General features: G+C 36.2%; 1 protein-coding gene across 1 annotated transcript in view; it reads right to left on the reverse strand.

The window, feature by feature from the left end:
* Positions 1 to 15,957, reverse strand: part of CPLANE1 (ciliogenesis and planar polarity effector complex subunit 1) — a 63,845-nt gene that overhangs the window by 41,490 nt on the left and 6,398 nt on the right. Inside the window, exons 9-20 of the mRNA XM_087715426.1 lie at positions 14,831 to 15,068; positions 13,754 to 13,909; positions 12,441 to 13,195; positions 11,448 to 11,659; positions 10,996 to 11,076; positions 9,023 to 9,187; positions 7,615 to 7,767; positions 6,868 to 7,096; positions 5,420 to 5,559; positions 4,192 to 4,400; positions 3,557 to 3,721; positions 1,316 to 1,454 (exon numbers count right to left, since the gene is read on the reverse strand). Of these exons, the coding sequence (XP_087571552.1) occupies positions 1,316 to 1,454; positions 3,557 to 3,721; positions 4,192 to 4,400; positions 5,420 to 5,559; positions 6,868 to 7,096; positions 7,615 to 7,767; positions 9,023 to 9,187; positions 10,996 to 11,076; positions 11,448 to 11,659; positions 12,441 to 13,195; positions 13,754 to 13,909; positions 14,831 to 15,068 (2,642 nt within the window). The remainder of the gene's footprint in view (positions 1 to 1,315; positions 1,455 to 3,556; positions 3,722 to 4,191; positions 4,401 to 5,419; positions 5,560 to 6,867; positions 7,097 to 7,614; positions 7,768 to 9,022; positions 9,188 to 10,995; positions 11,077 to 11,447; positions 11,660 to 12,440; positions 13,196 to 13,753; positions 13,910 to 14,830; positions 15,069 to 15,957) is intronic.

Consider the following 15,957-nt stretch of genomic DNA (forward strand, 5'->3'; position numbering starts at 1 on the left):
TTTTTATATTTTATCTTAAAATTGTTTCTTTATAAGTAACAGCATCTGCAGGCAATCAGTGTATTTTTTTAATGGCTATATTGTTTACTATCATCAGCTTCTTCACTTTCCTTCTATCAATTAAACTTAACTTGGGGCGGGAGTGCTTTAAAGTAAAATGAAAGCAGCATTATGTATGATACCATGATTTCCTAGAAGATGGTATAGAAATTTATCAGATGAAAATAAATTTTAAAATGTGTCCCCAATAGATAAAACCTTATTGTATGAGGGAATCAGTATGAAAACTAGGACTGAGAAAATATTTTCATTTTATAGCAACAGAACCAATACATGCTAATTTACAGATATTTACCCCGTCAACTTGATAATAAGGATAATAATAATAAGCACTTTGTCTCGAGGCTCGTAAATTAATTAGGGCATCTTTTGTAGACCTGACATACCCAACATATTAGTTACAAGTCACATGAACATTTAAATGTTGCCCTTTCACAAGTGTCTTGTGTCAGGAGATCAATAAGATATACTGAAAAGGAATGGAATATCACAAAAATCAGCAACTAGATTGCTTTCATCTTACAACCCAATTTAGTTCTTAGCTTATTAAAATGGAAACCTTCCTTCTTTTAACACACAGACTCTCTACTTGAATGGGCCAGGAAACTTATTCTTCGCCTGATAGCAGAGGAATATGCAAGGGGCCAGATGGGAATCTCCCACAGGCTCTAAATATACTACAGTGATTCCTCAAAAATAAGAGAGGATCTTACTTTCTTTTGACCCTCAAAATAAGTGCTTGGCTTTATTTTCAAGGAGGTCTTATTATTTTTGAGATGCAGGAAGTGGTGAGCATGGTCACCTCATTGCTGCTGCTGTGTTGCAATATTTTGGGGGAGGGCTTATTATCCGGGGAGATCCCTTTTCAGGAAAACAGGGTATTAAACCTAGATTAGCAATAGCAATAGCAGTTAGACTTATATACCGCTTCATAGGACTTTCAGCCCTCTCTAAGCGGTTTACAGAGTCAGCATATTGCCCCCAACAACAATCCGGGTCCTCATTTTACCCACCTCGGAAGGATGGAAGGCTGAGTCAACCCTGAGCCGCTGAGATTTGAATAGCCGAACTGCAGTCAGCTGAAGTAGCCTGCAGTGCTGCATTTAACCACTGCGCCACCTCGGCTCTAGATTAATAACACTGTCCTCATATAACACCTAAACATTTTTTAAGTGCTGTTACAGAGAGACAGGCATTTTTTGCTTTGCATTTTATTCTTTTTTAAACATGTATTGGAACTTTTGCAGACACACACCTATAGTTTTACATGACACAGCATCAAAGGTATGGTCTCCAAAAGAAGAAGGCCTTAAGAACACAGTGGGATATTTGGAATACTTAAGCAAATTTTCTGGAAGATCATTTAAAGGAGGAAGAGCACCCTTTTTGTGAATCTGAAATGAGAAAGAGGGACAAAAACAACAGAGGAAAAAGGAAGACACAATATAAATTACAAAATGGCATTGGAATGTTTTAGGTAAAACCAACCTTATTATTATTTATTCCTTCCTATTAGGTCAGCAAGCTAAGCAAGGCATCTTTATGGTCAGTAACTATGAACAATCTGGTTTATTGGGACACAAGGTCCTGGCTCAATCTGATTTTCACCACTCAGGGTCAATTCAGCTTGCTGCATATATTTTCTTACAAGGGCAGTTTGTAAACAGTTTGCATGTGTAAGGGGGAAGCGGGAGAGCATCTCATAGGCTTGACAGTGAATGCAGCTTACGTGTGTGTGTACCTATTACTACTACACTAGAGATTACATTATGGCAATAAGAGTGGCAAAGCATACTTGTTTCTTCCTCTTCCTCTTCTGAATCTGCTAATAGCTAACCAGTGGCTTTTTTGCTGGTGACCCGTTCTTTATTGGGGACGGACAGCACTCATGACCATTTAGTGGGACACTGAGAATGTTCTAGGCCAAGGGTTGGCAGTCTTAAACACTCAAAGAGCCATTTGAACCCGTTTCCCACAGAAAAGAAAACACCGGGAGCCACAAAACCCTTCCCATGCCTGACTATTTCCTGAGCGGCCACAAAACTAGTATATGTACTTGAAGTAAGCATTCTGTTTTCTTCTGAAACTTTTCTTTTCTTGGATTTCACCATGTTTGGCCTACCGGGGGTTGAAAAGCTCAAGAAATCACGTTCCAGCGGATGTTGCACATTGGCGGGTGTAACTCATATTTTGAGCAACAAGGAGCTGCAGCAGAGGGATAAAAGAGCCACATGCGGCTCCAGAGCCACAGATTGCTGACCCCTATTCTAGGCAATATCACTGTATAAATCTCTTAGATCCTGTAACTCCTAATGAATTAGACAGGTTTCTCAAGATTACTATCTGTCCAGCTTTTGTCATGCTTCCTAATGAATTAGACAGGTTTCTCAGGATTACTATCTGGCCAGCTTTTGTCTTGCCTAGTTTGTGAAGATCATTTGGAAAGGGATATATGGTTGGGCATTGGCCTTTCTCAGAGAGGAAGCTGGAAGGAGGAGCCAACGGCGTGACGATATGGATGTGCGGTCTCGATGCTCCGAGACCGCAGCCAATACTTTTGCCGCTGGGTGGTCCAATCGAACCTAAGCCATCCCGCAGAGACGGTGAATAGGAACAATACGTCTTGCTGACCTCCGGGACATCGCAAAGTCCCTGATCGATGCAAGAGAAGTTCTCCAAGCCAGCGACAAAAAATCCAGCTAAGGCTGACGAAGTCGGGGCAGCTCCAAAACGGAAGGATATGGAAAGAGAAAGTGTTTCCAGCTGGTGTTTGTATGCCTCACTGATGTCTCTGAAGGCAACTGATAACTGACATATGGCTCTGGCCCCCTCTCTGCCTCCAACCCAGAGCCTTTCCCAGACTCTAGGACTGGCCAAAGTTCCTCCCCAACCTCCTCACTGTCCAAATCTGCTGCCAGCTCTGCTGGCGGGTCACAACACTGCTAGCCTTGAAGGAGGGAGTTTTTCTTAAGAGAGCATCGCCAGAACCAATCATCCACAGCAATCTAATCTACAACTCTCCTTTTTGGGAATGGTGTAAAGAAGGTGATCAGGCTGCAGCTACATTTCTGCATTAAGAGAGGTGAACAGCTTGGAATTTACTTCTTAAGAAATATAGATGACCAAAAATAAATTCCAATTATTTCCCACTGTTGGAACAGTCAAGCTATTTCAAGTTTTGCTTCATTGGAACATGGTCAACTTGGAAATATGCCAGTGATTATATGTGCAAACAAATTAGGACATACAATTTTAAGATCTAAATAATAAAAAGCAAATAAACTTCACATGAATCATGGCATATGCCTTCCAGACATTATCATTGAAAATATCACATCTGAAAGAAACATACAAGTTAGCAAAATTCTAGATTTAAGGTAGAGAACAAAAAATAAAACCTAGAGCTGTCACAGAAGCCTATGAAATATATCAAGTCCAAAAAGGTTGTCTTCCATATATTATCATCACTTTGCATACTATTAAAAATAATATGTACCTTTTGCATGACTCTTCGTGCATGTTTCAGCTGCGCAATATACCACTGAGCAGCAGCAAAAGAACAATGAGCAGCCCGGAAAAGAAGAAGAATCCGTTGAATAATTCCAGATATTTTCTGTCTGCACTCTCTCTCTATTCTTAATGGTACATCAGCATATTCTTCCTAGATTATTGTAAAATTGAAAAGTTTTACAATATGAACATTCCCAAGGAAAGGGTAAGCCCAAAACAAATTACCCATCCTATTTCCCTAATTCCTTTGATTTACTAAAGTGTGAAAAGAAAAGCACTATAGTTTCCTAGTATTTACAAATGTGTTTTATGATCACATAAATATAAATATATATACTCAGATCTATATGGTCTATAGCCCTGATGGCAAACCTATGGCACGTGTGCCAGAGCTGGCACGCAGCACCCTCTCGGTGGGCACGCGAGCTGTCACCCCAGTTCAGCTCCACCACGCATATGCACATGCCTCCCGCTGGCCAGTTGGTCTATGGGTCTCTGCTGCACAGGCGCAGGGTGGGTGCGGGGGGCGTGCATGCGTGGGGGGCAATAGAAAAAAATTAGCAAGACAAAAAAAATATTAAGAAAATGTTCATGCAACACTGAGATGCATACTTCACTCACAAATGTTGGCTGAGGACAATATAAAGGTGGTGCTGGGAGATATAAGCCATTAGGAACCAAGCTGCAGAATTTTCTACTATGATCCTTGGCAAAATCCATCAAAACCTGAAAGGTTTCTGACAGAATGTCTGCTTCTGCCATAACAGCTGCTTTTAATATTTGTTCTACTGAACTAAAAAGGGCGTTTGCATCTTCTTCTTCAATAGGATCTAAGACAAGCAAAAAAGCAATAATAATAAATAATAAATAATGATAATAAAGACAATAATAAATATAGATTAAATGTAGAAATATATTTTAGTTCAAAACGATAGGGACTCTGAGTTACTAATATAATTTCCAGAGAGTTTTTCATATGCATTTTGCAACTGTATACATTTCATTTAATTCAGGCTGCATTTTGTATTCTGAATGTCATGGTATATGTGACAGTTTTTACTTTCAAAGAGCTGCCTCACTTATATTAACATGGCTAAGGATCTTTGCTAATGCCAGGAAAATTTTATTCAGAATTTTGATGAGTCTATCAGTTGCTGCATTTGATCCAGAACAAAAAAATTGTGGAGTTTTTATGTTGCCTCATGCTTAAAATTTTTAACAATAACAATATCACTAGAATAAAAAGATTTTAATATCTCTTTTATAACAATGGCTTATTATGTTAGTTGTAATATTCAGTATATTTCCAGACAAACACTATAGTGGTGTAACACAAGTATAAGCACAATATTAGTGAATCTAAATATAGAAAAAAAATCTCCAAAAATCATTCATATAGACCAATAAAGTACAGAAAAGGCTTCAGTGAAAAAATGACCAGCAAATTTGATATGTTATTTGATGACACCTTATTAGTAAAAATGAATGATCATAAAATTAGAGCTATTAAACTAATATATGTATGTTTCTAAAAATCTTTAGAAAATTATCAAAACTTTATTAAAGACATGGCACAGGTATATGAAATACTTGAAGAAATATTTTACCTCTATAAATCTAGTTCAGGAATATATACATTGATAAAAAAATTGTATAAGAATATTTCATCATTTGGAAGAATTGATAGCATGTTGCTCTTGTGAATGTGTATTAAATAAATATGTATAATAAGAAAGGCATAAAAATATTTAAGGATAATTCCAACTTCTTTTAATCTGGAAATCACACATTTGTATAAAGGTATTAGAAATATAATACAATAACAAATTCATATAAAAAACCTGTGCACCTGTCAGTTGTTTGTATCTGAGGTTTCCTTGATTTGTTGTTTCATTGTTGACAGGCTGACCCAAAAAAGATTGTAGCTTTTCTTGAAAAATGTTTGTTGGAGTCAAGTGTAATGGTAGGAATAATTCCACGTTTCCTGACCTGAAATTGTATCAAAAGTACCAGAGTAGCTTACTTCAAACTATTATCTAAATGGTCTCTGCTTAATCATAAAGGGAGTTTACTCAAGGGAATATTTTGCAAAAGAAAAATATTGATTGACGCAAACAATATTTGTCTCATTCAGTATAATATGAAACTCTAAAAGAGGTAATATTGCACAACAACATCAGCAAAAGAAACCTATTTGGAGGGGGGGGAGGGTTCCTTTGAAATCTTAGATAGAGATGTTTCTTACTGACTTGTAAGATTATTGCAACTATCACTTCATCCATTGTAACTGTAAGGACAGAATGCCCAATTGCCATAGATTATTAACACAATATCTGCTGGGTGGCAAAAATAGAAATTATATCCGTAACTCAACAAGGATTGTAATTTCTTAATAATCTGTGTTTAAAACATCAAAATTATTATTCTTTATCTAGGGATCATCTTTGAAGTTTCAAGATATACGATGAATCTCAGACAAGCCAGCTACTTACACAGATTACTACTAAGAGGCCAGTATTTATGGCTGAATCACTACACTGCCCAAAACCATAGTTGCTTACCTATTAGTTACCTATGGTAAGCAACCATAATTGGTTGGGTTGAAATATGCTATGGCAAAACCAAGTAATGTTTATGAGCTACATCACACAATGTGCTAGCAATCTTGTATCATAACATGTCACTAAAATGGAACCAACAGTGATGGGAAAATAGTACAAAAAGAAAACTGCTGTTTTTCTTTCATTTCTCTCTGAAGTGGTCCAACAAAAAACTAAGTAGAAAAGTTCATGCTCTATATTTTTAAAAAAAATTCTGCTAGATTTGGTACATATTACCTATTTTAGAGTTACTAACAAACACATACAGAGAAAAATACAGAGCTTCTCCATCCATCCATCCATCCATCCATCCATCCATCCATCCATCCATCCATCCATCCATCGTATCCATTCAGTCAGCCAGCCATAGTAGTTAAAGTGCTAGTTCATGAGCAGGAAAACCAGGTCTTTGCCCTTAGGCACAGAAACTAAATTGATGATTTTGGTCACTTTATTTCTTTCGGGATTACACTGATAAATCAAAAAATATCTACCTATCAACCTGCCCTTGACCATTATGGTAGCTTATGTTTCTTAACTTTCAAGTGGAGGCCTTTATCCTGCAATAGATAGATTCAGGATGATAATGATGATGGTATCTATTTATGATAAATATCTATTCGTGGTAAATACTATAATACCAATTCATGATAAATAATTATACATTACTGCTTATATATATATATATATGACTAACCTTGCTAAGCTTTTATTACTTTGACAATATAGTTGATAAGCCACTCCGATTGAAACAGCCATTTTCCAGTCTCCAAGTTTCTGGGCTAGCCACACAGCTTCTGGAATTAGTCCACTGATGAGCAACAAATCAAGAGTATATTCTACAGTCCAAGTACAAGACAGGGCATTATCCCTAACTGCTTCGGTGACTCTGGAATGTTGCAGAGGAATAATACGAAGGCACCCATCTATAACAAAAAAAAGTACTTGTTGCGAGTTTATTTTATTAAATTGCTCAATGGCCAATCCTTTGCAAGCTTACTTAAAAGTAAGACCAAGTGAGTTCTGAGCCTGTTTTCAGATAAGCTGAACACAACCATTAGAACTGTAGATCATTTGCATCAGATATCCAATCCACCAAACATCCTACTTTTATCCCAGAAATTTAGACAGGCAGCTACAATTTTCAGTTCTGCAAGAACAGGATCTGTCACATTGGATGCATTTTACGGAAAGAACATTTTTCATTTAGAGAAACGTCAGAGATAAGTATTATGCCATTAGTTTACTTAAAAGAGAAAAGGAGCAGCTAAATAGACTAGATAAATTATAGGTTAGGAAATAACTACAAAATACTATCCAATATCCAATAAAATCCAATCCAGGTTTTGTGCATTTATATAGGGCGGGAGGAAGGAGATTACCTCTTAATACAGCTCTGTCACTATAGCAGTAAGCAAGCATATGAAACAATATCAAAAGGTACCTGACTTGATATGAAGTGGCGGTAAGATACCAACACTGTGTGGAGGATATATATAAATTGGCTCATTAGTGAAATAGGCTGCCATGAATCGGGCCAAAGACTGAATCACTGCCAGAGCAGCTTCAGTGTGAATATCTTTTATCCATTCAGCATCTAAAATGAACATTCAAAACAATCTGAGGTAACTGAATGAAGTAAAAAGCTCAAAATAAAGTGATTACTGTTCAGCATGTAAGAATCCTTTGGTCTTTCAGAAACGAAAGTCAAAGACTGCAATCTTATACTAATATAAGTCTTACTGATCTTAATGGAACTTACTTCAAATAGAAATAATAACAAAAGTTAACAATAAATGATTTGTGTTGCCCAACACCAGAATAATCCTGAGCAGCTCACAACAGGAAAATAGAGTACACAATGAGTAAGAAGAGAAACCAAGTAAGAACAAGCAAAAATAAAGTTCAAAAATGTCACCCAATATCATAAATATATACATCCTACAAAGGGCTCCAATCAGGTTAGATAGGACTATACTGAACCCCCAAATAGCGACATGTAAAATATTTTGAAGTGAACCATTCTAAATTTCAAATTTCGCCTTGTTTTAATGCATGACAATCAGTGTGCTTTAGGAAAAAAAGAGTTGTAGCAGGTATGCTGGTAGTTATCACAAGATAATAGCCATTTAAGTTTTGAAGACACTGTACAAGTAGTCCTAGGCTTGTTCAAAGTTACAACAGCATTGAAAAAAGTGACTTATGACCATTTTTCACACTTATGCCCGTTGCAGCATCCCCAGGGTCATGTGATTTACATTTGGATGCTGGACAACTGGTTCATATTTATGACAGTTGCAGTATCCTGGTCATATCATCTTTTGCGACCTTCTGACAAGCAAAAACCAAGGGGAAGGCAGATTCGCTTAACAACTGTATTATTAATTTAACAGTTTTAGTGATTCACTTAACAAATGTGACCAGAAAAGTCATAAAACAGAGCAAAACTCACTTTACTTTACTTACTTTACTTTAATTTTAATTTACTTTACTTAACAAATTTCTCACTTAACAACATAAACCTTGGGCTCAATTGTGCCCGTAAATTGAGGACTACCTGGTTTCTAAAACCAGATTTGGGAGGGAATTTTTGGGAGATTTGGGAGGGAATTTTTGGGAGATTTGGGAGGGAATTATTGGGAGATTTGGGAGGGAAAAGAAGAGTTTAAAAGCAAGCAAATAAAAATGCATAATATAATTCAAAGCAATATTCTATTATCTGTACAGAAATGATGAATAACATATATTTATAACACTAACAAAAATAACAAATTATATGTAACATATAATATGTAATTAAATATTATTATATATAACTTGAGTGATGAAAGAAGAATTCTACATTTACATACCTGTCATAGCATTTTGGTTTCTTACAGAAATTTGATTTCGTCTTAGGAGTTCATATACCAGGTGATCACACAGACCCTGAGCCTCACTTATATTATAATGATACAGATGGCAATATAAAATAGCAAGATAATATCGAGTTTGAAGAAAGGGTATTCTCTTTCCTCCTATATTTAGAAAGAAAAATAATTGGACAAAAGCTAAAAAGATAAATCTTAATGGTATAAAAATAAACCCCTTGCATATATGAGTGCAAATCTAGTTCTCGGATCCATATTCATAAATGAAAATAGAAATACATGATGCAAATACAATTATTATATTAGAATACATTTCATTTGAATCATTTGATAAACAGTAATTTAAACAAGATTAACTGAATGATTTTTCCACTTGAAAACTCATTAATAGCATTATTGCAAAGAGAAATTAGGATAAACAAACTGTTTTGAATCCCAGTGTTCTAGTTTATAATTATTAACTTTTTAATAATTTTAATTATCTTATTTTTCCTTCTGGCTTTTTCTTAGCTGCACCAAATGCTGTATTACTAGATTCTCTGTGTCTGCATACACCTAATAACAAAAGTGAGGGGTAGTTTTAGAAACCTCCCATTCAGGTATGTACACGTATTATCTTTATTTCTATTTCATGCAATCTTTCTCTCTCCCTAGGTTTCCTCGGGTGATCGCAAACCCATTTAGGATAGGAATGTTGTGGTGGAGCTCTACCTTTCTCTCCCTGCAATATAATTACTACTTTAAGAGGCTACATAGGCCGAGTATGAAAGACAGATTAAAGAGAAAATAATATGGTAGGTTGACAAGCACAAAACTATTCTGTGGAAGAGTACACAAAACAATTGCTACGGTGATGATAGGAGAGTGAAAAGGAATTCTAAGGGGTGATAGTATAAGAAGCATCACACATAAGGTACTTAAGGTCTACATGCTGTAAGATTATTAGCTGCAACTACATCATAGTGACAATTTGTACACTTTTATCTTGCCTCGCTATGCTGGATGCAGGCCAATTGTGGAACAGGAGCACGATGAAAAGGCCAGATTGAGACTTGAAATAGAAAGAAATACCAAATTATTAGCTAAGGAATACCGTTCAATACACAATAGCAGATGAATTGCATTGAACGGTATTGAAGGAATTTGCTGAATTCGCTTAACAATGTCAATTGAAATTGGCAACTGTTTCCTTATTCTTTTTGTGCAATAGATTGCCGTGTTTCCCTGAAAATAAGACAGGGTCTTATTTTCTTTTGACTCCCTAAATAAACGCTTGGCCTTATTTTTGGGGAGGTCTTATTATTTTTGAGGTGCAGGAGGCCCTTTAACTTTGGCCCATGGTCTGCAGATCAGCTGATCCAGAGAAGGCCAGAAGTTCTGTCTCTGTTTCTGGCACACTCTTGCCAGCCCTAGCATCGCTGGGCCAGCCATTCTTTTTGCGGCTAGCACTAAAAGAAGGGCATGGTAGCTAGGGCGCGGTAGGAGCGGCCTCCGTGAGGCTGTTCCACGTGATGGCAGGTGCAAGTGGGGAGCGTGGTGCATGTTCCCCCCTTTCCTCCCAGAAAATGGCAGGGACCAGCTGTGCATGTGTTAAATATTTTAGGGGAGAGCTTATTTTTGGTGGAGGGCTTATTTTAGTGCATGCACTCAAAAGCCCGATTGGGCTTAGTACCCGGGGAGGACTTATTTTCAGGGAAACAGGGTTACAGTGGGCTGCATGGGATAGAAACAATCATCATAGAAAATAGGGAATATAAAGTCCAAGAAAGAGTACCAGAGTTAGAAAGATCTTGTCACCTACTTTTGGCTTTGGCTGCATTCACTGCTTGCTTTAACTCTACCTACCATGTCACTTCAAAGAGACTACAATGTCAGAAAAAAAGACCACCCATCTCTCTTCAAACAAGTAATTTTTGCAGGAAGGACTAACCTTAAAAATGGAACCACTATCTTACCTTTTGCTTTTGTTTCCTGAAAAGCTCTTTCCCAAGCCTCCACAGATTTTCTATATGATCCTATCAGAAACTCTTCCTCACCTTAAAAACAAATTGAAATGTAGCATTTAAACTAATCTTAAACTTCAGGCCAGTTTGCTTGAGGTCAGCAACCATGAATTAAGCTTTTAACACATAGATGACATTGATTATTAGGGGAAAAAATTATCTGTATGAATAAGTTCACTGTGGGTATTGTCAGGAATCAGTTTTGTTTCTCAAAATAGAGTTAATGGGAACTTTAACCCTTTATTGAATATCTCATCCCACTGAATAGGGAATTTAAAGTCAAATCAGTCTCTTAAATTGTACCAATCATTAGCCTTGCAGGTAGTGGACGATCAATTGCAAATTTACATGTATATATTTATGCAAGGTATAGGAAGTGATGGTGGTTTCTTCAAGACACTAACCATTCACCGACTTGAGATTCAGAAGCTGCTCCAAGTTTTCTCCCGAAGACTGTAAGATTGCCTGTATATGACTTGCAAGTGCTTTGGTCACTGGAATTTCCTGAGCAATTTGGATTTCAGTCATTGATTTGTTTGAGTTATTCATTTTTCTGCTTAGTTGTGCCCAATACCAAATCACATGTTTATACAAGTATCGCCAGATTATAGTTAACCTATATTTAAAAAGAATTAAAGTCACAAATTAAAGCAAGCTAGTGACTAATCCTTACATATTCTATGCAGTAGAAGAAATCTTACACTAGTATTTCAAAAGGAAATCACCAGGAAATTCAGGGCTGCAAACCAAGCCCATAAATAATAATTATATTATATTATAATAATTATTATTATTATCAAGATTCAAAGTGTGGATTGTGTGAACAGTAGATCAGATATTTAGCTCATGCAAGATCACACAAGCTGATTATGAACAATGAGATAACAGTCACCAAAATTATTTAATTAAACATCTGTAAAAAATATCATGGGACACTAATGAAAAATTGGCGGGAACACAGAGTTGAAAAAGTAGTTGAAAATGAGCAAGTTAAATATTGTGGGCTTTCCGAATACAAACTGGTAATGTCTTGGCTCATAACACACAGATATAACTGTGGTTGAAAAAAAGAAAGTGTGATTAATTGATGAGCAATACCAGGGGATAGAATATTGTAGAAGGCAAAGAACTGGAGAAGATCATAAAGTATTAAGATCTGAAAATTGATGTTGAAAGATTATGGCATAAATTGACTATGGTGGTTCCAGTGGTTATCGGCATACTGGGTGTCATACTAAAATCTATTATAGGTGTTAAAAAACCAGAAGGGGTACACAAACTCAAATGCTGCATTTTACTTGTCCCAGAATTCTTATTTACGATATTTTATTCATGACTCAAGTTGCACTATCAAAATAGTAAAATATTTAAAGTAATAATTTTTATACTAGAAGTACCTTTTTTCCTGATTCTCAGTTCGGTTTGCCATTGGAAGAGAACACGTTAGCACAGAACGTAATGCACAGTGCTTCTGGTGACTATTCCAATCTGTGTGCCTTTGAAACAGAGGCACATCAATAGAATCTAGTTCCACTTTATTACTACCATTCAGATCTGCTAGAAGAACTTCATACTGTGGTATTGTTTTGGCATTTAAATAATGAATAACCATCTTCAGCAATGAGAAACCTCCCAAAAGATTAGTGGTGAAAAGGTGATCTTGTTGTTCTGTAAGTATCAGTTTCAAGGTCTGCATTGTTAATTTCATTAAATGCCCCAATATTTGTCTGTGTTGATTTTCCCAACTGAGGACAGTCAAAAATTGGTGGAAACAGTTTAAGACACATTGTATCCATGACTGATTCTTGATAGGATGATCTAATTCTTTCAGTTTTACATGCTGGAGAATGTTAAAAAAGTGTACAATACAACGAATGTTAAAATTTAATAATATGTCTTTTTCTTTTATACTTCTTGAAGTGGCCACTCTCCAAGCAGCAATGAGATTCTTTTGAATATGGTTCAGTTCAAACAACAGGCCATCTTTTTTTCTGTCTATCTGTTTTCCGTCATCTATTGCATGAATTGTGTCAAACATTGATGCGAATTCCAGCTGGCCTTCATCACTTAAAGCGAAATCTGCTTTTTGGCTTCCCAAAATGTATGAATTATTTTGAAAAATATTGTCGTCACTGGATTCTTCATTGCATTCCTATATTAAAAATGTTATACATTTGAACTATGATTATTTAGTGACACATGTATCAGTAATAATTATAGATCCACGTATACTATAATTATATATGTACACACACATAAACACACACACACACATACACACATGAAAAAAATGGGAAACACAGTATTTCTCTAAATGCTGGTGTACAAACTGTTGCAAGTAAGAGATCGAAATAGTTTATCGCTCTATGGCCAGTTTGGCATATGAATGGTTCAATATGTATTCGGCAAAATGTAAATGAATACTGAACCAAGGTAAAATGTTTGATATTTTGTACAGTTTTCTCTAGGTTAAGATTAGGGATCCTGTGTCTGAGTATCAGGAGATAGTAAAGAGTTTTTTAAAAGTAAGATTTATCCTTAACAATGAAAAATCTCAAACATAACTATCTACATTACTATCCTCCAAACAAACAAAATGGCCTTTCTACATGACAATTATTCTTTACATTATTAAATATTTTACTATGTATTCATCATGATTTAAAATTATGAACATTAATCATTGAATATTGTAAAGCTATCAGAATACCTGGAATAATGACACTTCTTCAATTAGTTCAGTGGCTCCCTCTTCTTCTTGTAAAAACTTTGGAGTGCCAGAGAAAGTAGAAAGCTGATTTTCATATTGTAAGAGGTTAGCTCTTAAAGAAGACAATGACTGCAGTGGCTGCTTTTTCCCCTCAGACTATGGAAGAGAACAATAGAACTCTTTTACTGTTAGCATCATCTTTTTTTTTAACCTCAATTTCTGAATGCATTAGTTGAAGCAGATTCTGAAATAGGGGGCATGGTGGATTACAAAATATAAGATTTATATGATTTGATCTTTCTGGATATCAGAAACACAAAACACATATAGCATTAACCCTTGCAGAAATGGCAATATGTCCAGAAGAATGAATAATCACAGCACTGCAAATGAAATTGAAAAAGTACAGTATTTTAAAATATTATTTTAAATATTTTAAATTATTATTCTAAAATATCTACTAAATAAAACAATTTCCCTATTGCTCTTAAAACAATAAAGGTAGGACCAAATGTACCCCTCCAGGAGCATATTCTGTAATGACTGTGCTGCTACCAAAAATGGCACACTGGATAGTTACCATGCAAATATTAATTCTGGTGAAGCCGACAAAACCTGTAGTAAATTATCCATTCACTGGTGTAAGAAAAATGGAATAGGTGGTAATAATTCCTGCAGAATAAAAATAGATTCTGTACTCTTGTGATATTTATTTTAAAAATATCAAAGATATCACAGTCAATCCTTCACTTGCAAGAGATGCTGTACTTTTTAGAAATTCTTATGGGATAAAAACGCAGATTCATAATTTTTATCCTGTTATAGTTCTCTTTCTATCTGAAAGATCATGCCAGTTGGTATCTGGAAAATGCCATCTAATTTTTAGACAATTAGACATTAGACAATTCCAATTCTTGGGAAAAGAGAGAGTTAACTCAAAATTGGATGCCTCCTTAAAGAAACAAAAAAAATATTGTACATAGCAACTGTTTTGCGGCCCTTTTCAGAAAGGACTCTATGGACCTTAATTACAAACCAATATTATTTGGTGGTAAAAAATTAAACAAGCCGTCGTACCTTGTATGTAATCAAATTGTGATGCAACTTTTCTAGTCGTTGGGCTGAATCAAGCAGCAAAGACTTTGTATATGTAGAAGGCGAAAACTCACTGGAAAATTTAAGAACGGTAACCATGTATCCATCAGAGGCAATGAGATAAGGCAAACTTGAGTGACATGTGACAGAAAATCTCTGCCTCATGAAGTCTCCTTCAGAAATTGATGAATCATGAGAATTCAAGAAAGAGTTCTGTGATCTAGCAGACAGAAGAATAAACCAACAAAACAGAAGATTAATGTACAATATCATAATGCAAAAATGTTTATCTTACTTAAAGTATATTATGCAAAATCCCCACCCTGAATACTAAGCTGTTCTGACCCCCACTTCTCCATCCAGGAATGAAAGCCAAAAGCCACGTAACTCAAAAGATTCCTTTTAATCAGTCCAAGCTCTTGCTGGCTGCAAGCCCAAATAAACAAAGATAATAGCTCTGGCAAAAGTCCTATAACTCATAACAAAATGCAAACCCGGCTTCTCTATCTCAAAACCACTTATCCAAGTTGGCTTCTCTTGGTTTGTCAACGCGAACAAGAACAATCACTAGAACAGGAACGGAACGTTGACTTCTGCCACCAGGACATGGCACCAGCAGTCTCTTTATACTCAAGCGAGGATCCCAATGAACAACAGCTGCTCGCAATCATCTCCTGTAGTTCCTCCTTTGTTCTTTACACTGAGTAGACCTAAGCCTGCATGCATCCTGATACAACTCCCAAATGCTTTCAGGAACATTCCCTTTGATCCAATGCTCTGCCGCCACCAGGTGGTCAACCAGTCTCTCCTCGCCCTGCTCGGCGTCGACACTGTGTCCAGGGTCCTCCACCTCCTCCAAGGCCGACTCATCAGCCCCCTTGCTGTCGGAGTCTGGCGACAGCTCTAACAGCTCCTGCCGGGCCACAACAATAAGCTACATTCATAGAAAATGTGGTCCTTTAAGATGGAGTTAATCTTTCTTGCCGGTAACATTTTTGTTGATTGAGAATACAAGAATAAGTGAAAAAAACACATTTAAAATATGAATATGCCATTGGCAAAGAAGAGCAAGACCCCTTGCATATTCCCTCTGGACTATCATGCATACC

The sequence above is a fragment of the Thamnophis sirtalis genome, unplaced genomic scaffold (assembly GCF_051295495.1).
Source record: "Thamnophis sirtalis isolate CommonGarterSnake01/CBP01778 unplaced genomic scaffold, rThaSir2_p1.2 scaffold_5, whole genome shotgun sequence".
Classification (NCBI taxonomy): domain Eukaryota; kingdom Metazoa; phylum Chordata; class Lepidosauria; order Squamata; family Natricidae; genus Thamnophis; species Thamnophis sirtalis.